Here is a 22,258-nt window from a genome sequence, read left to right on the forward strand (position 1 = left end):
AGTGGATTGAGAGACACAACTTGTCAACCTGTCTTGAGAGAAGGATTTGGTTATCTAGTTAAGAATATCAACCCACTCTTTTGGAGGTGAATGAAAGACACCCCATGGTTTCTTTTCCTTTCCTACTTTTATCACCTCCTCTTTGGAGGAAGCTACAGAGGCAATACCTGCTTTGGGTGGGAATTGGGCTGAGCGAGATTGAAAGGCCTTTCCACTTTGGAGATCTGTGAGTCTATGGATATATTTCTGGCCCCCAGGAATAGAGGGAGGACCCCAACTCTCAATCTGGAGAAGAAGGATCTATAAAATAGAGGCAGATGGATATCCCTGGTGGTTTCCAGTACAAAAATCACATGGCCCTGTGCTCACTCCTCCTCTGGGGCTTTGCTGGATGTCACCTGCTACTGGGCACTGTGCAGACAGTTGATGTCTCAGAGTTGGGAGGTTTTTAGAGGGAGTCTGGACTGAGATGAGGATGTGAAACCAATCTCTTGACGAGGAACTCACCTCCTATGCACCAGCCTCTTGCAATGTTTGTAAGAGTGGCCTAAACTCTTAGAATAATATTCCTTATTATTTCAAACCCAATTATGCCATCTGATAACCTCCCTCTGGAGAAACAAAAAAAAGTTAAGACTTTTCTCCCCTTTTCTTCCGCTCTGTCTTCCTCCTCTGAGATACTCAAAATCCTGTTTACCTTGAGGCATCTCTCCTTTAGTCTAAACATGCCTAGTTACTTTACAGTTTTGCATAGGGCAGGGTTTTTAGACCCGCCCTGTCTTGATTTATCTTTGAACAACAGGCCTTGCCGAGTATGATGCTTTCTAGGTATGCCCCTTACTGACATCATCAGTGGTGGGATTAGTACATTCCTTCACTTGCTTCAATTGACAAGGCCCACATGTGTTAATTATTCTTACGGTCATGTTGTAATTTTGGTCCATGCTGAGCTTTATGGCCTGCTGGAAGCTAGACTTTCACACTCCTGCATTTGTAGAGGACAGGGCCTTGCCAAGGGTCAGGGGCTTATTCTGCAGTACTGCCTACCTCAGGTGGGCTCCAGCATCTGGGGTGGGTGCACGGCTGCATGATCGATAGTGTGTGGACTGTGGGATGGGATAACATGTGGGCCATGTTATCAGCGATGTGAGAAGAGATTGCAGTGGGGAGTGAGGCACTGCTAGGATGTCATAGCTTGTGCCCGTGGGTGAGTCGGTGTCTGCAGCTTGTCATTTGGCTACTTTTATCCTTAGATCTCTTCTCTCCTGACTCGTTCCCTTCCAGTCCCCACTAGGTTTAAATTGGAAGAGTCAGGCTGTACCTATATATATATATATATATATATATATATATATACACACACACACACACACACACACACACTCAGACAGGACCTGGCAACCTCTCAAAGCAGTGTGAGCACAACTGCAGAAAGCCAGTCACCAGACAGCACTTCCTGGAGTCCATACCTCCATGCCATCCTGTGGAAAGAGAAATAGGGGAAGTTCTCTGAGTAACTGCATGCAAGCACTCCTGATTGCCCTCTGGAGAGTCCAGGCTGAATTAAAGAGGAGCTGGACTCAATGCTTGAAAATGAATTGAATGCTTGAAATGAATATATATATATGTATATGAGTCACTTTGTCACCCAGGTTGGAGTGCAGTGGTGCAATCATGGCTTACTGCAGCTGTTAACTCCTGGGCTCAGGTGATCCTCCTGACTCTGCCTTTGGAGTAGCTGGAACCTCAGACATGTGTCACCACATCTGGCTAATTTTTAATTTCTTAAATAGAATCTAGGTCTTGTTATGTTGCCTAGGCTGGTCTCGAACTGCTCAGTTCAAGAGATCCTCCTGCCACGACCTTCCAGAGCTCTGGGATTACAGGCAAGAGCCATTGTTCCCAGCCAGCCAAAACTCTTTAATGAGGATTGGTTTAGCATTTAGAGAGAGAGTGAGCAAGCCTCCCATCTGCCCAGCACAGCCTCCCGCCCCCTCATGGCAGTGTAGCTGTTCTTCTCTGAAGAGGCAGGAAGACGCTGGGGTAGGGAGTGGAGAGGTAGTTAGTTGGAGGTGATGAAATGGTCAGAAGAGAGAAGGTAGAAACAGGGCAGGGTTCGGCAGTGCACAGCCGGGTTGCTGGTCCCATCGGCTGTGGTCAGCATGGCTGCCTTCTCCTGCTTCACTTCCTGTGGCCACAGAGCCCAACTTTTCTGCATCTTCTTAACACTTGCGGAGCTGTGAGATGAAGAATGATTGTGGGGGCCGGGCGAGGTGGCTTATGCCTGTAATCCCAGCACTTTGGGAGGCTGAGGCGGATGGATCACAAGGTCAGGAGATCGAGACCATCCTGGCTAACACGGTGAAACCCCATCTCTACTAAAAATACAAAAAATTAGCCGGGCGTGGTAGCGGGCGCCTGTAGTCCCAGCTACTTGGGAGGCTGAGGCAGGAGAATGGCATGAACCCCGGAGGCGGAGCTTGTAGTGAGCCGAGATCGTGCCACTGCACTCCAGTCTAGGCGACAGAGTGAGACTCAGTCTCAAAAAGAAAGAATGATTGTGGACCTTTAGGGCAGGAAATGACCTACAGGGTCATCTAAGTCATCTTAGACCAACTCCTCCTTATAACAAATGGGGAAACTGAGGCCTAGAGAAAGGGTGAGCTACATCCATGGTCACGCAGCAGTGTCATGCCATCTGAGTGCTCATACTCCATGAATGCAGATGCTGTCTTAAAGAGTGGGTTTTGGATTGCAGCATTTCAGTAACTCTTCTCTTAGCCTGAACCCTCCTCTTTAAGAGTCAAGTGTACATTGCATCCCTAACCAGGAAAAGGCCTGTCTGGAAACAAATGCATGAGCAGCCCAGGTGCTGCCCTGGGGGAGGGTGACTGAGCAGGCTGACTGTCATGGTCGGACATGTATGGGAAAAATGGGCACCAAGAAAAGATGTCCATAGATGTGAATAATCCGCATCGTAGGTACACCCAGACAGGACCTGGCAACCTCTCAAAGCAGTGTGGGCACAACTGCAGAAAGCCAGGCACCAGACAGCACTTCCTGGAGTCCATACCTCCATGCAATCCTATGGAAAGAGAAATAGGGGAAGTTCTCTGAGTAACTGGATGTGAGTGCTCCTGATTGCCCTCTAGAGAGTCCAGGCTGAATTAAAGTGGAGCTGGATTTGATGCTTGAAAATGAATTCTGTGCTTACTTTCCTCCTGGGTCTTGTGTCCTGACTTCTCCCGTTGATCAACCTCTTGAGACACGTGGGCATGAGAATGGGGGCCAGGAGGTAACAGCAGCCAAGGGCGCTTGCCTTGACTCCTTTGGTTTCTCGTGACTCATGATGATCTCCTTCCCCCCAGACTCACACATGCACACTCACACTCAGACACACCCACACACACTGACACATACTCTCACGCACGCTCACTCTGCCATTGTGTTTCTCACCAGCTCCCAGTGCAGCACAGGAACCTAACAATAGTGTTTTCACGCCGTGAGCCCTGTTAACTGGCAAAGCCGGCTCGTTGTCTCTGGTTTAAAGGAAGAGTGGGCTTGAGGTGGAGGAAGGTGGAGGGGATGGTCATGTGACTCAAGCCTAGGGCCAGTGGCAGGAGGGACTCAAGATCTGTTTTTAAGGACGACATGTCAGCATCTTAACTGGGGCATCCGGCAAGCAGACATCCCTCGTTAAGACCTTAATCCAGGATTAAGAAAAGGTCAGTTACCTCTGCAAAGAGGTGATTTGCAGAGGGGCTTAGTGTCTCCTAATATCCTAGAGTGGGTAGAGGAGTGTAAGCCAGAGTGTGGTCACTGGCCTGTCCTAGGGGCCAGGACTCTAGAAATTCCAGGGTGGTACTGAATTCCCTGAGCCTCAGTTTGGCCTTTCTCTTAAACTTTAGCAATGTGTCTTGTCTCCTGTTCACACACATTCTTTGGTGGTAATTAGTACATGTCTTCAGTTGGAAAGGGACTCTGGAAAAGACTTGGAGACAGATTTGCCTGCAGGAGTTTTATTGGGAAGTGCTGTTGGGAGCAAAGCTATAAGCAAGTGAGGGAATCAGGATTGGGCTGAGGGAGAAGTTCAACTCTCATGCACCTGCTTTAGCCAATTCCATAAAAAATTCTAGAGCTGAGATTGCTCTGCAGGGTTATCCCAAATTGAGGCAAAGGGCAGGTTTTGGTATCCTCTCCTGGACTAGTCATTGGATGTGGTCTGTCCTCAGGGAGGGGCGTTTTTTTGGGCGAGGCTGCTTCCTTTAATCCAGGGCAGGGCCCAGAAAGAGACTCAGCTGTAACCCATTAGCAGCTATTACTCCAGGCAGCTGGGGAGATGAGTACTTCATTCTGGAAAGGAGTATCATGCCCAGGCGAAACCTCTACACTACATGGGATGGGGACTCTACAGTGTTGTACTTTGCCTTGCATCTGTTCATTCTCACAGTCACCCTTTTATAGAGCAGGTATCATCTCCCCTTGACAGAGGGGACTTCTACTGAGGCAGAGCCACATGTGGAAGGTCAGAGGGTAGCTAGGGGCAGACCATGCCCAAAACTTGGTGGCTTGCGGTGGCGGAAAGAACATAGGACTTTGTTGTATATGTGATTATTTAGTCTCTTTCCATGGTAAACCTGGGATTGTGGGCAAATTAAATTACTCTAATTTGCATAATTAAGGCAAATTAGATCCATGCCCATGTTTTAAAGGTCTCCAGCCCCATTTGTAGCCACCTGTTGGTAGTTTCTTTGTTCATGGCCTTCCTTTTTGGCCAATTATGGTTGCCTATAAAGAGGACAACTTGCCTTAGGATATTCCCCAGTAGGTGAGACTCTGAGTCCTGCCCTTGAGCAGTTCCACCCATCATCCTTCTCAATTTTTCACTTTCATTTCCCTATGCCTCTCTGCAGCCCCTAGGCTCCATGTATACATGCTCCTACTCCACTGACTTCCATAGAATCGTGACTACACATTATTTAATTTATCCTCGTTTTCCCCAATCCCATTTTTTTCCTCCCCGGGAATCGACTCCATTTCCTTGCCCAGTCCTTTCCACACATGAGGCTTAATGTCCTGATCACACATGGGGCCCTGTGCGTTATCCTCTGGAGAAGAACTCTTTTAGAGTCTGCCATCCTGTGTAGATCCTTGCTTGTGGCCATTCAACACTCTAATGCTGAAAATCTAGAAAAAGGAAGGACTTTTCTCCCCTTTTTAGTATATCCCAGAATATCACCAAATTTACCTACACAAAGTTGTCTTCTCTTTCTTTTTCTTTTTAATTTTTTATTTTTTTGAGATGGAATCTTGCTCTGTCACCCAGGCTGGAGCACAGTGGCACAATCTCGGCTCACTGCAGCCTCCAATTCTCCTGCCTCAGCCTCCTGAGTAGCTGGGATTACAGGGGTGCATCACGACGCCCAGCTAATTTTTGTATTTTTAGTAGAGACGGGGTTTCACCATGCTGGCCAGGCTGTTCTCGAACTCCTGACCTCTCAAAATGCTGAGATTACAGGCATGAGCCACTGTGCTCAGCCTGTCTTCTCTTTCAAAGACAGCAATTTTCAAAACCAAAAAGATTATAGTAAATGTAGTCAGGTTGAATTAAAACCCAAAGATCAAAGGAAAGGTAACATGGGAGGATTTGACCCTTCTAAATTTGTCTATTTCTCTCGTCCCAGATGAATGACATCTTGTTATACTGAATAAAGTTGCCGATGTGCTCATAATCTCTTTGACTCAATTTTCTCTTCCATGAAATTGGAATAATAAGATTAAAGGAGATATGACCCACTGTCCCCTTCATAAAGTACCTACAACAAAGCCTGGCAATACCTTCTCAATGAGTGTTAGCTCTTTTTATGTGGGAAATTATTAAACAAGAGGAAGGATATCTTGGATTAAAGAAAATTTTAATATCTAGAAAATATAGATCACTAGTCTATGTTTTCTAAAGTTATTTTGATACTAAATTACTAGAGAATTAGGTGAAAATAGTATAGACCAATGATTCCTAAACATTGCCACATATTTCAATCACTTGGAGATCCTTCAAAAGCTCTGATACCTGGTTCCCATCCCCAGACATTCTTGTTTAGTTGGTTATGTAAAAACTCTGAGATGGTTCTGAAGTACAGCAAAGTTTAGGGACCACTAGTATAGATCATTTGGTGAATTTGTAGTTGAAGCTGGCTGAAGATATAGATTTGGTTTTAGTGAACATTTAGAAAAGAAAAAGGTAATACCCAGGAGCCAGTTATTCTATTTGGATAAGATTAAAAGAAAATTGGAAAAGAGAATTGGTGTGCATGGTGAAATGGGGTTTAACTAATGTGTAGAAGGAGACCTACCCCTAGTAGGCTCTGCTCCCAGTGAGCTAGGGGCTAAGTGTGTTTATTCTGCTGGGCTGCATTTTGTTCCAGGGAAGGCTTTCCTATGTATCCATGTGCACATGATAAAATTTGACTTAAAGGGTGGGTACCTGATTGAGTGGCAATGTTGGTTGCTAAAGGGTGAATGTTGTGTTGGAGCCATCTGAATCCTCAGCTTCCTCTCCCTTCAACCTCCTGGCCATTTCTTGCTTTAAGTTTTAATTACATAGACATCACTGCTCCTCATGAGAGAGATGCAGTATTAATGAGAGGTTTTGGGTTACAGCTGGGTCAGAGGCAATCAATATATCCATTTGGACACCCCCGGCCCAGCTTCCATGGATTAGAGTCTGAGTTGGGGAACTCGGAGCGGACAGAGTGGACATCTGTGGAACATCAGTTCTCTTGCATTAATGGCTCATGATGCACGGACCATATCCTAAGCATTGATTCAGGAAAGAGTTATTTAATAGGGTCTCTAGAGTCCCTGACGGCCAGTGTATACCAACTCGTTTATAATTCAAGGACTGAGTTAAAAGATCTTTAATGACCCTTCCCATTAAAAAAACTTTGGTCAGATGTTGACCTCTTTGGCTAACAATCTAGCTTTTTTCCTCTTCCAAACTTCCTGACAGACTGTCTATATACCCTCTGTTTCCTTGACCCTCTTTCAGTCTCAGGGCAGCCAGTTGTTTGGGGCAGCACTGCAGAATCTTGGAGACAAATTGTCTTGGAGACAAATCCTGGTTTCTCTGTTTACTCTGTACGTGATCTCGGAAAATTCTTCAGTCACTGAGATGCCTCAGTTTCCTCTTCCATAAAGTAGGGTCAATGGATAAAAGGAAGGAATACATATTAAATGTATAAAATCCCTACCTGGCTCATAGTATACTTTAAATGCTTTTAGCCATTTTATTGGAGGAATAACTTGAGGAAGGGATGATGTCCTACTCATCTGAGTTTCTTTTTGCTCATCCATGTAGTAGTGTATCAGTGAGGGTCCCATAAGACAGAAACCACACCAATAATTTGAACAGGGAAAATTTAATATTAAGAATCATTGGCTGGGTGCAGTGGCTCATGCATATAATTCCAGCACTTGGGCTGCCAAGGTGGGAGGATCGCTTGAGCCCAGGAGTTTGAGAGCAGCCTGGGCAACATAGGGAGACCCCATCTTTACAAAAAAAAAAAAAAAAAAAAGAAATAAAATGCCAGACATGATGGTGTGTGCCTGTAGCCCCAGCTATTCTGGAGGCTGAGGTGGGAGGATTGCTTGAGCCCAGAAGGTTGACGCTGCAGTGAGCCGAGATCGCGCCACTGCACTCCAGCCACGGCAACAGAAGGAGACCCTGTCTCAAGAAAGAATGATAAAAGAATCATTAACAAGTAAAAACATGGAAAGTCTCTGAAGAATGGAGGTATAACAGATGCCTCTTGTTATAACAGATGTAGAGAGCAGCTCCTAGGATTGAGCCACTCACTCACTGAAGGACAAGCTTCTAAGAAGGCTCCCTGCACCTCCTCCAAACCCAAGGCCAAAATTCAGAACTTATTGGAGAGGGTGTGGCCATGGCCCAGTGTATGGCACAGAGGCTCTAGAGGTTCTGGGGACTGGGGCACATAAGCTGGAAACTGCCCATTAGGGTATCAGTGAAACTCATTGGGAGGCTGGTGACCTCTGCAGAAAAGCACCAGAACAAAAAAGGGCAGCCCCTTCTAGTGTCTGTCTAGCACCCCCTACTGACAAGATATAACATTGTGCCAACCGGCAAAGAAGAAACCTTGACAGGGCACAGCTCCAGCATCACAAGGCAGGGAAAAGAAGGGTGGATTTGCAGCTGAGGGGCAATACATGGATACGTAGCCTGAGTAGGAACAATGGAACTTACCTTGAAGGGTTGTTTTGAGGGTTAAATGCAATATTATAACAAGCACCTTTTGCCTAGTAGATGTTTATTTATGGAAGTAGCATGGTATGGTGAAAAGATGAATTTTATTATAATTTTTTGAGACAGAGTCTCACTCTGTCACCCAGGCTGGGGTGCAATGGTGCAATCTTGGCACACTGCAATCTCCGCCTCCTGGGTTCAAGCAATTCTCCTGCCTCAGCCTCCCAAGTAGCTGGGATTACAGATGCCTGCCACCACACCTGGCTAATTTTTTGTATCTTTAGTAGAGATGGGGTTTCACCATGTTGGCCAGGCTGGTCTTGAACTCCTGATCTCAGGTGATGCACCTGCCTCAGCCTTCCAAGGTGCTGGGATTACAGATATGAGCCACTGTGCCCAGTGGAAAAGATGGATTTTTAGAAATAACTGTGTGATCAAGGGTAAGTAAAGTATAGCTTTCTGATACTCAGTTTTCTCATCAGTTTCATAAAATACATTTTTTTTAAACAGAGTTTCACTCTTGTTACTCAGCTGGAGCACAATGGCACGATCTCGGCTCACCGCAATCTCCATCTCCTGGGTTCCAGTGATTCTTCTGCCTCAGCCCCCTGAGTAGTTGGGATTACAGGCGCCCACCACCACGGCTGGCTAATTTTTGTATTTTTAGTAGAGACAGGGTTTCACCATGTTGCCCAGCCTGGTCTTGAACTCCTGACCTCAGGTGATCCACCTGCCTCGGCCTCCCAAAGTGCTGGGATTACAGGCATGAGCCACTGCGTCTGGCCTGAAATAAGTTTTATAAAAGGATAAAAGGCATAAAAGCATTTACCCCTGTGCCTGCAATGGTGAATTCTCAGTAACTTGTCGATCCCTGTTTCTCTTCTTCTTTGTATCCCACACACTTCAGAAATCTCCTAAATGACTGTGCTTCAGAAAAGCACTTGTGATTTGGATGATAGTTTTAAAACAGTGAGGTTCGGTCAGGCGCGGTGGCTGACGCCTGTAATCCCAGCACTTTGGGAGGCCGAGGTGGATGGATCCTGAGGTCAGGAGATCGAGACCATCCTGGCTAACATGGTGAAACCCTGTCTCTACTAAAAATACAAAAAAAAAAAAAAAAAAAAAAAAAAAAAAATTAGCCGGGCGTGGTGGCGGGCGCCTGTAGTCCCAGCTACTAGGGAGGCTGAGGCAGGAGAATGGCGTGAACCCGGGAGGCGGAGCTTGCAGTCAGCCAAGATCGCACCACTGCACTCCAGCCTGGGCGACAGAGGGAGACTCCATCTCAAAAAAAAAAAAAAAAAAAAAATGAGGTTCACTTTTGCCTATCATTCTCCATGATTCAGCAAATTCAGATTTACATAACTGTTTGGAGTGCTACTCTGTAAAAGTTTTTAAATTTTATTTTATTAGAATGAAGGTAGGATTCAGAGATGTAAGATCTTAGCCTTTATTGTCAATGTCTCCCATGCATGTCAACAAAAATTATCAAACACAGGAAGTGAATAAAATACTGTGTAGACACTGACCCTCCTTATATAAAATGTGATTGATCAGGTCTGGGTTGAATGGATTGGTTCAGTTGGATTTGCAGGTGTATCTTTTTTTTTTTTTTTTTTTTTTTTGAGATGGAGCCTCGCTTTGTCACCCAGGCTGGAGTGCAGTGGCGCAATCTTGGCTCACTGCAAGCTCCGCCTCCCGGGTTCACGCCATTCTCCTGCTTCAGCCTCTCCGAGTAGCTGGGACTACAGGCGCCCGCCACCACGCCCGGCTAATTTTTTTGTATTTTTAGTAGAGACGGGGTTTCACCGTGGTCTCGATCTCCTGACCTCGTGATCCGCCCGCCTCGGCCTCCCAAAGTGCTGGGATTACAAGCGTGAGCCACCGCACCCGGCCTGCAGGTGTATCTTCTCTTTCTTAGCCCTGATTCCTCTAGGGTGGTCTCCGGAAAGTGCTTTTGACACTGCACAGGACTCTCAGAAACCTCTTTTCCTTTAAAAAATAGAAGATAGTGTCAGTTTTCTGTATCTCTGAAGGAAAAGTTTAATTCAGAGAAAGGTACCCACTTTTACCTCCATTTCCTAAATTCATTTACAGAAAAGCAGCTTGGGAATTTAGGCACCAAATAGCTGTGAAAGTGTGGAGATTGAGTCCAGAGGCATAAGTCCTGTTGGCTTTGTTAGGATTGCAGCATGTACCTGCTCTTGGATCAGCTGGTCACCCCAGAGTTTGTGCTGTCCTTTCAAGAAGGACAAGGGCAGAAAGTATGAGTGCCTCTGTGTAAAATTATAAACACCATTAGGACAAAAAGGCCCATGCCTTCCTAATGGCATGTCAGTAGCCCCTTCTTTTCACACGCAATGTAATGGTTCAGAGTAGGACTTGGGTAAGGCAGATGGGGTTTCAGATACAGGCTCTACTACTTAATAACCATGTACTATAGGCAAGTTATTAAACTTTCTACCTCTTCATTTTGTCGTCTGAGAAATGGGAATAATAAGTAGTATCCATTTCATATACTGTTGATATAATTCAATGAAATAATTTTTGTCAGGGGTTTAGCAAATTGCACTGCACATAGATAGTACTGTTTTGCTATCATCAGGATAGTTTTGGTTTTATTATAGCTCAAGTGAAGCGCTTCTCATCATGAAAGGCTTGTATTCTTTAACAGTAGACACAGTCCAGATTCCCTGATTTGCTTGTTTTGTTATTTTTCTATTATTTAATGTGTCCATTTTGAGGGGAGCAGGCAAATAACATTTTGGTGACCGAAGACATACCACACACATACTTCGTGCATCTTAAGGAACTGAGATCTTTCTTGTATGCAAACTCAAGGCTTCTGAATATCTGTCTCAACACTAGAAGATATTTTTCACTGTGTTTTTCAACAGTAGCTATTGTTTTTGACCAGTATTGATTATAGTAGCTTTAGTTTACTGGACAGATACATACTATGTGTCAGATGCAGTGAGAAGCAGGTCGCATGTATTTACGTCATTTAATCCCAACACTTTTCATTAAGATCGGAAACTTAGTGAAGCAAACTTTTCAAAGAGCACAGAAGAAGTAATTGATAGGACTAACATTTGAAGTTGTATTTGTCTAGTCCCTGACATACGATTTTAACCCATTGTATTTAATATAAGCCATGAAAATACTAATAATGTAAGCCTATACACAGCTGTACATTTTATAGTGAAAGAAGGAAAGTCCCTTCAAAATTACCACAACTTGTTCAAAGTTATATAGTAAGTGAGTGGGGAAGTTAGGACTAGGACTCTGGCCACTTGATTCCACCAACCCCTGTGTCTATGCCTTAATGGAGGAAAGGACATTCAGTGCAACTTTTTTTTTTTTTTTTTTTTTTTTAATGCAGAGTCTTGCTCTGTCGCCCTGGCTGGAGTGCGGTGGTGCGATCGTGGCTCACAGCAACCTCTGCCTCCTAGGTTCAAGAGATTCTCCTGCCTCAGCCTCCCGAGTAGCTGGGATTACAGGTGTGTGCCACCATGCCTGGCTAATTTTTGTATTTTTAGTAGAGATGGGGTTTCACCACGTTGGCCAGGCTGGTCTAAAACTCCTGAGCTCAAGTGATCCACCCACGTCTCCCAAACTGCTGAGATTACAGGCATAAGCCACCATGCCCAGCCCAAAGATATTTACTGAATATGTTTGTACCCAGTACTCCTACATGCTGGAGGGACATGAAAGAAAAAATAGCCTACGATCTTCTCAGGGATGTAAAACCAACAGAGGACAACAGAATCTGCAATTAAGTTCTAAATGTGTACTATAAGGGCGGGGCAGGAGAGGTACCCAACTGTTCTTGGGTGCTTTCACATGCTTTTCTTGACTTCATCATCTTTTCAACAGTACAAAGAAGGAAATATGTAGTATTAGCATTTTCAGATGAAGAAACTGAGTCTGAGATGAGAGTAGGTGGGTGACCAGCAAGCAGTGCAACTCAGCTTTGGTTCCAGATCTGATTCTAGTCCAAGATCTTTCTATGGATTAACAGAGAAGAGCCAGATAGGCATTTCAGAAGAGGTCGGACTTGAGCCAGACAAGGAGTGATGGCTGAAATCGGGGCATTGCCAATATACCTTTCTTTGGAGCTGGAATTCCTCTAGGTAACAGAGGTAGGGCCAGACAGCCCAGACCTGTCTGCTTCCCAGATACTGTGAGGCCGCTGTTGTATCAACGGGCTGCAGACACAAGCAATCTTGGAAAGACTTCATGATGAGCCTGCAGGGGCTGGCCCTCCCAGAATGAGACATTTTGCCAACAGATGCCCAAGAAATATTAGCTCTCAGCATGAGTTTGAGCAGGATGCAGGTGACATCAATGGATTATAATTACTATTCACCTTCAGCATGTTTTCCTATGCAGCTGCGTTGGACAGACAAAACTGTCTTTTTGGAAGATTCAAAGCATGAGAATGCAGAAGCCAAACATTTGCTGTTCAGGGTGGTCCTGGAATAGCAATGTGGGCATCGCCCGGGGATTTGTTAGAAAGGCTGACTTTTGGGTGGTCCCCTAGACCTGCTGTATCAGAATCTGTGGGTGAAGAAGATTCTTAGGGGATTAAAGTTTCCCAGGCACTGAGCTAACCATCATCATTGTTAGTGTTGTCGGTTTTGTGCTACATCCCTCAAGAGATAACAGTGGTTCTCAGATAGTTGGGGTGTAAGGCAATTAGTTAATCACCATGGGTCTGGAGGCAGGTGATCTGGATTCCCAGCTCTGCCTCTTTCTTGCATGGGACCTTCACTTTTCCAGGACTCAATTTCCAGATCCACTAGACAGGTCAGTATTTAGGTGATTGTGGTGGGAATGAAATGATTGAATGTAGGCAAAATGCTTTGTAAGCCATGAATGACTTTCAAAATATTATTAATATCGTTGCTGAATAGAATACCTCGCACTGCCAGAACTTTCCTCTGGGGGCTGTCTGAGTACTAATACTGCATTTCGGTGAATGGACAGAGAAAAAAAACACCTTTAAGAGGTGCAGCTTAGAATTAGAAGACCCAGGCGACTCTGCCTTGCCACGAATGTAAGTGCTTTCCCTCAGTGTTACTCTTGCCGTCTGTGAGAGCCTGACCTGCCGGAGAGGCGAGCATCCTGGAAGTCTGGGAGCAGCTACACTGAAGAGGCCCTCGGCCATCTTTTCTTGCGGAGTATGGTCTCAGTGCTGGCCTCCTTTCTTCCTCTACTCCCAGGGCTCGGGCCGTGAGAGCAGCCGTCATCCTTTGAAGGATGCATGACTCTCTTTAGAGCCAGGCACCTGTGTTTTTATTTAGTGTCACCTCCTTGATACAGGTCGACCTAGTGGGCAGCACCTGGGAAATAATTGGTGGCAGCGAAGGGAGCAGAGTCTCCGGGGAACATGGTCTTGTGTTTTGTCGGATTGAGGGTGAAGAGGAAATAACCCCCCCGCAGCCCCAGCGGCTGTGTCCTCCACGCTGGCATGAATAATTGAGTGCCGGCAAGCTGACTGCACCAAAGAGTTGCATTATGTAAACCGGCAGGCGACGCGTGTGCGTGTGTGCGCGTGTGCGTGTCTGCGCGCAAGAGGGGTGCGTGTCTAAGTGTGTCTGTGCGCCTGTGCGCGTGCGTGCCTGAGCTCAGAACAGCTGTCTGTTGAGGGAGTCAGAGGGAGAGAGAGAAAGGGAGCCAGGGAGAGAGAGAGAGGGACTTCTGTAAGGCGGCACGACCACACCAAATAACAGCCGCAGAGGGAGGTGGGGGAGAGGGAAATAAAGGGGAGTCATGCTTAAAATGCCACAGCGGTGTGAAACAGCAGAGCAAAGAAGCGCCCCCAGCTTCTGAGAGCCCTGGCCCGAGTCCCCTCCCCGTTAGAAACAGGGCTTTGGGATGGTCATGGAGGTGAGTGCCCTCCAGCCTCCTCAGGGCCCCCGCTCCCCGCCCCTGCCCCCCACTGCCCAATGCATGAATGAATGAGTTCCTCTCTGCACTGCACTCTGCTACTGTTCCTACCTAATGGCTTCCAGGTTAGTGCTAACTTGTGCTGACGCCTGGTGCGTGTGTGTGTGTGTGTGTGTGTGTGTGTGTGTGTGCGTCTTTGTTTCCTCGTGGGATTTTTTGAAAGAGGTGGCTCTGTCCTGGGGTCAGAATGGGGCCCTGGGGGCTGTGGTGAAGACCTGTCTTTCTGGTTGTGTGCTTTTCTCATCTGACGCAGGCTGCTCAGAGCTGCCAGGAACACAAACCTTTCAAGGCAGAGTAAATCCGGAGTCCATGTTGTTTGCTTCTGTTTTCTGTTCTGGGGATCCGAAAGCAGCCAGTGTGACATCATGCTGCAGAGATGCCACCTTCTTTTCCCTCCCTAGCCTTTTCTCTTCTCCTCTATAGTAGCACTGCTAGAGCTGAGCTCTGAATCACGGAGGGGTGGCCCTGGGGTGGGCTGGAGGGAGAGGCTGGGTTGAGGGTGATGATGGTCTCCTTGTCCAGCAAGACTTATTCAGGACCCTCTAACTTGGAGAAAGGAGGGCAGAGGAATGAATTAGTGGCACAATGCATCATGGAGAACTGGCCGAGAGCTTCTGGGGGAGGTGTGGACAGGCCATGTGCTCCTGTTCCCCACCTGCTGGCTTCCCTCTGCAGTGCCTCCCGGCGGGGGGCGGGGGCGGATAGGAGCTGGCCAGAGCTGTGGTCAGGAAGATATGGACAGACACTGCTTATCCCACAGGGAGAGGGCCATGGGACAGATGGATCTGGCCAGCAGAAGGAGAGGATGAGAGGGGAAGTTGATAGCTCTCATCTCAGAGAAATAAAGGGATTTGTTTATTCTTTGGCTTAGCCAGCATTTGGCACAGAGATTTGCCATGTATTTTGAGAAAATAGCTACCCAGTGGCTGGGCCTTACTCCCCCTCACCTCCTTGCATTGTTAGTTATTTGCTTGATTTAGGAAGTAGAGGGCTGGGGGAGGACTTGGAGCTTGCTCTCTCCCCGGGGCCTCAGCCAAGAGCTCAGGCAGGGCTAGAGAAAGCCATCTTTGCCTCTTCTCTGATACTTGCTAGCACACTCTACTCCGGGGAGACCCCCTCGCTCCTCTACCTCCTGCCTCTCCTCCCTCCGCAGCTGACCTTGAATGGTGGTCATATTTCTAGCCTTTGCCTTGGATAGCACTCGGCAGGTTAGAGAAGTTTGGAACCAAGATGAAAAAAGCTGGCCTTGGAAAAAGGGTAAGGGAAAGGGATGTTTTTGGGAGTCACCCGTAGCAAGAGACTGATAATGTCAAGGCCATGATTAAAAAGTAGTGCCCAGTGAGGATTGGGGGTGGGTGGGGAGTGGAGAATCAGCTAGTCCGGTTACCTCTGTAGGCATTTAAGCAACTGCAAAACAATCACTTGTGGAAAGAATGAAGGAATAAAAGCTGTCATCACCTAGAAGAAAAACTCCTGGCTGGGTGTGCTGGCTCATGCCTGTAATCCCAGCACTTTGGGAGCTGAGGTGGGAGGATCGCTTGAGCCTAGGAGTTCAAGACCAGCCTGGGCAACATAGCGAGACCCTGCCTCTATTTAATAATAATTTTTTTAAAAGCCTAAAACTAAACACCTCCCACGCCCCCTCCCTGCTTCTTTCTTTTCTGGCCCTACAAATTTCTTCTGCTGACAGGAGCAAGCCTGCAGCCCTTTCTCCCAATGGTTGAGACGCAGGCACCCTCCCCTTGACCTTTTCAAGGTCTTTTCTGTTTAGACCAGAGGCCAGCAGACTGTTTTGGTACAAAGCCAGATAGTCAATACTGGGGGCCTTGTGGGCCGGGCTGTCTCAGCTACTCAATTCTGCTTTGCACAGTAGAAACAGTCGTGGACAATTTATGAACGAACGAGCATGGCTGTGTTCCCAATAAAACTTTATTTATGGACTCTGAAATGTGGATTTCCTATCATTTTCACATGTCACAAAATATTCTCCAGATGTTTTTCAGCCACTTAAAAATGCAAACACTATTCTTGTGTCCAGATAAGAGACTCTTAAGGTCTCTGGTTTTGCATCTGGCCTAGAGATCCTCATATAAACACTCAGAATTATAGTGTAACCTGAGTTGGGGTAAAATTGTTCATCCTTCTGCCGAAACTTGGATTTGTCTAATGGGGGAAGTGGTGGGGGTGTTTGCTTCTTGGAGGGATATGCACCCCACTTAGCCTACAGGATAAGATTGAAGCACTATACCCAGAGACTCATAAAGGAACAGTGAGCAATTTCTTTATACTTTTGATTCAGAAAATGACTGAAAACATAGGTTTGCATTATCATTCCCAAAGCAGGTGAAGTGATGATTCTGCTCTATTCTGAGCTGCTCAGGCCACTTCTCTGCAGCATTATAACCATGTCTGGACGTCTGGGCTTCATAGTTAAGAAAGTTGAGATCACCCGGACTCCATTCAGAGGAGATGGAGCCCAATCACTGGCTAAGGGAGCCATCGCCATGTTAATGTGACAGTCCAGCAGGTCCCGAGAAGGCATGAGAGCCACGTGAAAATGTCATGTGGAGGAGAAATTAGATTTGTTCTATGGCTCACAAGGGAGTAGGATGGGACCTTTGGTAGCAAGCCACAGGAAACAGTTTGAGCTTAAAATAAAAACTATCAGAGCTGCCCCAAGGTGCAATGAGTTATACATCAATTGGTGACTGGCCCTTGAGAGGTAAAGATTGGGTGGGGATGTTGTAGGAGAAGTGATTTTTAACTTCGGAGAATAGGTTTGAGGAAGTAGAATTGTTTCACCCAAAGAAAGGAGGATAGAAACAGGGGAAGGGTTATAACTGATGAACTGACCTGCAGTCTAGGATAGCTGGAATAAAAGAAAATGGGATTAAGTGCAATAGAACAGAGGGTTTTTTCTTTTTTTTCTTTTTTTTTTTTTTGAGGCAAGGCCTCACTCTGTCACTCACGCTGGAGCGCAATGGCATGATGTCGGCTCACTGCAACCTCTGTCTCCAGGGCTCAAGCAATCCTCCCACCTCAGCCTCCCAAGTAGCTGGGATTACAGGCGTGAGCCACCACACCTGGCTAATTTTAAGAACATTTTTTAGTTTTCTTAAAAGTACGGTAGAGACCAGCTCTTACTATATTGCCCAGGCTGGGCTTTTTCTTCTTAAAATCATAAATAACTTCCTGATGATAGCAGGAGACAATGAGAAGGGTGGCAAGGGAAAGCCCTGGGATTTCGTACCCTGAATGTATTTTAAATTAGACTAAAGCCTCTCTTGGTTGACGGGCATCTGCTTGAAGCCAGCAGCAGGACCGACCTCTTACAGTTTTCTCTATTCTAAAATTTCTGACTTTAACATGTGGTCATTCTTTGGTATGCTTCGGTTTGAGTTATAGCAGAAAAATAAACCAGAACCAGGTTTGAATCCCAGTGGTCAGGCAGAGATTAGCCATCCTGGTAGGCCAGTGAGGTCAGGGGAGGAGCGATATAAGGGGCAGGGCATGTGGCATGTCACAACTTCTCCCCCACCTGCACAGCCTTAGTCTGACTGCCTCTCGAGGAACATTGAGCTGACAATACCATAGCAACCTCTGGCGCTGAGGTGATGTGGCCCTGGCCAGAGAAAAGGCTGGTGATGCTGAGTTAACTGTGGGCCCAGACTGCCTGGATTTTGTTTCTGGATGCTTTGCCTAATTTAGATCTGAGTCCTTCTGTCTCAGAGATGCTACTGCTCTCAGTTCTTCACAGTATATTCTCTATATGTTCTTTGTCATCCTCCTCCATGTCCTTGTGGGGGTTAGGCAGCATCCACTCTTGTTCTTGCATAATAAAAGCGGAAGCTCAGAGAGGAGTGATTTGTCCCCAGATCAGACATGAGGAAGACCTGAGTCAGGAAGGCCACCTAACTCCTGGGGGCCATTCCTCAGTTTCCTGGCCTGTCTCCCTTGACGAGTGGTGATGGGAGATACTGCACAGTGTTAGTTCTTTACATGTCTGTCTCTTCCATCAGACTGTGAGTTTCTTAGAGTCAGGGACAGTATCCCCAATGCCTAAACCTTTACCTGGCATGGGCATAGAACATGGTCCTCACCAACTGTTTGACGGGTGGCTGGATGGATCCTGCAGGAATTCCTTTTGGTTTTAGTAGCAGCATTTCTCTTGCTGAGGATGGGGGAGGGGCCCTTGATGAGCAAACACAGGGGAAGCTGGAAGTTCTATTCAGTTGAACTCCTTGCCTTGTTCCAGTGGTCTTGGCCTCCCAGTGGATTGGAAATCTCTTGAGGAAGGGGCTTCCTGGGAGAGCTTAGCGCCTTTCTGCTTTCACAAGTTTCTATTCCCTTGAACGTTTGGGCTTCTGAAATACTTTGGGTGGGATTGTACTTAAGAGTTGACTGAGATTGTTAGAGGCAAGTTTATTATATACTTTTATTAATGTAATTTCATATTTTATTTTATTTTGAGAAAGGGTCTCTGTTGACTAGGCTGAAGTGTAGTGGTGTGACCATAGCTCACTGCAACCTTGAATTCCTGGGCTCAGGTGATCTTACTGCCCCAACCTCTGAATAGCTGGGACTATAGGCATCTGCCACCACGCCTGGCTAATTCTTTTTTTTTTTTTTTTTTTTTTTTTTAGAGACGAGGTCTTGCTTTGCTGCCCAGGCTGGCCTTAAAGTCCTGGCCTCAAGCAATCCTCCCACCTCGGCCTCCCAAAGTGCTGGGATTACAGGCATGAGCCACTGCAACTGGCCATAGAGGCAATTTTGAAAGTATTAAATTCTTACTGTGTGCCCAATATCACATTTAATATCATGTGGATACAAACAACTGTGACACTGTTGCTGTCCTATTGGGCCCTCAGGATGAATATGTAATACAAAGTTAGAGGTGCTCCAAAATTCTCGCTTAATGACATTGAGTCAGCAAAGTTAGGTTAATTTCTAAAGACTATTAAAATCAAAGAGATTTGGACAGATAATGATCGCTGAGAGTCATGGAGGAATGAGGACTGTGGCACATAAGAGTGCCATTAGAGCTGCCCCAACATGTAAGCAGCTGGCCAGTGGGAGCTCTGTCAGTGGAGATCTGAAGCAGAGGCCTGGTGGCTGTTGTCAGGGCCATTGCAGAGGGAGCCCTGCACCTAGTGGGAGGATGGATTACATGACCACTATGGGCTCCTTCCAAACTATAGACTATTGTAGATCAGCTCAGCCAACACCCAGCCTGTGAACCCAGCAGGACTGTCCCCTAAATGTTAGGCATTTGTTCTGCTTTGAACAATCTCAGGAAAAGGAAATTGTACAACACCAGTAAGTTCTTATGTTTGATTTTAGTATCTTCTGCTTTATCTTAAGTCTTTATTGTCCCAGCGCTGTGGATGTAGGAACTAGCTGAATATATGCCTAGCCACAATCTGTACTCTCATCCCGTGTCTTTGCCATGTGGAAAGGACTGAATTTAGGAACAGGATTCAGTTTCTTAACTGGGAATTCACATTCCACTGCTAATCCTGTTTCACTCCATGAGCAATTATAGGAAGCTCTTTACTTTTGGGATGCATGGTCTAATTAGGTTTATTCTTTAAAGGATTCTTACTCCAGGAAAATAGGTTGTGATCATGCAACAGACTAAAAACACAGGTGCACAGAAAGAAAAAGTGATTTTCTCAAGGACACCAATCAGCTCAGGATTTTAAATCAGGTACCCTGATGTCTAGACAGAGTGACAAGGCTAGCAGAGAGTCTGGAAGTGATGTCATATTTTAGTTTTCATGGACCCAAGAGCCAGAAAAAGGACTAAAAGGCTGGCCTTTTTAAAAAGGCAGATTTGGGGCCAGCTTTATAAAGACATGTCTATCAGAGTGGCTGAACGATGGAATGTATGGCTTTAAGAAGATCCTACTTTTTGGCCGGGCGCGGTGGCTCACGCCTGTAATCCCAGCACTTTGGGAGGACGAGGCAGGCAGATCACGAGGTCAGGAGATCCAAGACCATCCTGGCTAACGTGGTGAAACCCCGTCTCTACTAAAAATACAAAAAAATTAGCCGGGCATGGTGGTGGGCGCCTGTAGCCCCAGCTACTCCGGAGGCTGAGGCAGGAGAATGGTGTGAACTCAGGAGGCGGAGCTTGCAGTGAGCCAAGATCGCGCCACTGCATTCCAGCCTAGGAGACAGAGCGAGACTCTGTCGCAAAAAAAAAAAAAAAAAAAAAGAAAAAGAAAAAAGAAAGAAGATACCACTTTTTAAAATTCATGGACTATATATCTGCAACCCCAGTATGTGCCAGTCATTTTGCTGGAGGTACTGGGGAAGCACACATACACATGGCCCCAGCCCCCATGGAGTGCTCAGCCTGGTAGTAAGCAATGAAACAGCAACAACAACACAAGACAATTTCCGCTCCTATAAGGGCAGCGAAGAGAAACAGGGCCACGTGGTAATGATTGCCTGGGGTTAGGAAGGCCACTTTACATGGAGTGGCCCTTCAAGAAAGTCTGCTCTGAGGAGGTGACATTTGAGCTTTGATCTGAAGGCTGAAAAGGAACCAGCATTCAAAATTTTAGAGCAAGAGTTCCAGGCGGTGGGACCAACAAGTGCCAATATCCTAGGTGAACTGGGTTTGCTCAAGAAAAAGAAAGGTCCAGGGAGGCTAGAATAAAATGAGGGAGGGAATGGTGCAAGACAAGTTGAGGAAACAGTTGGATTCTATAAGAAGTTGGATAGCTGGTCATTAAATCCTTCTCTTAGGGGAGATGAACCTTCTCCCCAGCAGCTTCGGAGGAGGACGCAGAATGGATTTACTGCAGATGAGCCCTTTGGGTAAAGTGATTTATGTCTGATTTCTGACACTGGTTCTGTAGCATTATCAGTGTTTTCAAAGATGGTTATAATTTGTTCCTCTTTGAAATATCCATTGAGATAACAGGAACTCTTGCTTTTTTCTCCTTGGCTCTAGCAGGACCCAAACAAACTTATTTTGTTTTTGTAGGAAGGGGGAAAAGTGGGTCAGTCTGTTTTGTCATTTCAGGCATGGAGTCCTGGTTCTATTGCAGGGCCTTGTCTCCATGGAAATGAAAAATAGTGTTTGTCATGCCTGTTCCTGGATTGAATTCCAAACTCTGGACTGAACAGAAGCTGCAGGAAAGCCAGGCAGCAGGGGGGAGTGGGATGGATGGAGACTCCAGCCATGGTAATGAAGGACCTCTTCTCCTTGGCCTGAGCAGGAAAAGCAAACAACCTTTGCCCAGGTCCACCTCTTCCTATCACCTCTCTGGACTGAGAACGCCAGTGGAAGGGTAACTGAAGTGCTACTTTTCTCTACTTCGCCAAAAACTTTCCATGGACTTTGCCCTTATGTTAATTTGTCAATTAATAAATTCATCAACAACCGAAGTCACTGCTCAGACTTTCCCTTGCACCAAGTAATTCCTTCCAGGCTTGAGGAGATCCCTAATGAGACTGTGTCTAGGTATTAAGTTAGTCAGCTGGCTGCAAATGTTTTGGATGGGCTGTCCCACCTTTAAATTTCTTTGTAAAAATTTTTTAAAGTTTTGGGTTTTTTTTAATAACTTAAATATTTATACAAGACAGGGAAGGAAGAATCAGTAAGTGGGGCTTGTTGCCCATAAGAAGTGCCCTGAATTATCTACACAGTATTTACAGAGATAGGGCATGTGAGGGGCGGAGTGCAGAAGGAGGTAGGGAATGGGCCGTCTGGACACTGAGTGAATGTTTGGGTGGCCCACAGTGGCTGGTTCATGAGCCTGGAGAATTGTCAGGCTTCCATTTATAAGGTGTCTCTACCAGTGGTCTGAACCTGGCAACAGTCCAGTTCCACCTTTGGTCCAAATTTTGGGCAGACCCTGTCTCTGAACACCTTGTATACTTCACCCAAGATCCCAATTTGGAAAGGCCTCCAGGAATCTCCGCAGTTTTCCCAAATGGAGGAGAGGGGACAAGAGGTTCATTTCTGTCAAAATGTTGCCCTTGCAGCAGGTAGGGAAGGCCCATTCTGTGTCAGATCTGCAGATGGCATCTGTA

At 46.2% G+C, this 22,258-nt stretch overlaps 1 protein-coding gene across 19 annotated transcripts in view; it reads left to right on the plus strand.

Annotated features, from left to right (window-relative positions):
• GRAMD1B (GRAM domain containing 1B) overlaps positions 1-22,258 on the plus strand; it is a 273,173-nt gene that overhangs the window by 191,724 nt on the left and 59,191 nt on the right. The window contains exon 1 of one of the 19 annotated variants that reach the window (XM_055273556.2): positions 12,194-14,152. The exons of 15 other annotated variants lie outside the window; for them this stretch is intronic. Coding sequence is in view for 2 of the 4 variants with exons in the window: in XM_055273549.2 (XP_055129524.1) it covers positions 21,308-21,513 (206 nt within the window). In the remaining 2 variants the exon portion in view is untranslated. Of the gene's footprint in view, positions 1-12,193; positions 14,278-15,190; positions 15,470-18,838; positions 21,514-22,258 lie in introns of those variants that run through there. 3 more of the 19 variants (XM_055273553.2, XM_055273559.2, XM_055273549.2) reach the window with 3 other exon arrangements.

Source organism: Symphalangus syndactylus, chromosome 3 (genome assembly GCF_028878055.3).
Source record: "Symphalangus syndactylus isolate Jambi chromosome 3, NHGRI_mSymSyn1-v2.1_pri, whole genome shotgun sequence".
Taxonomy (NCBI): domain Eukaryota; kingdom Metazoa; phylum Chordata; class Mammalia; order Primates; family Hylobatidae; genus Symphalangus; species Symphalangus syndactylus.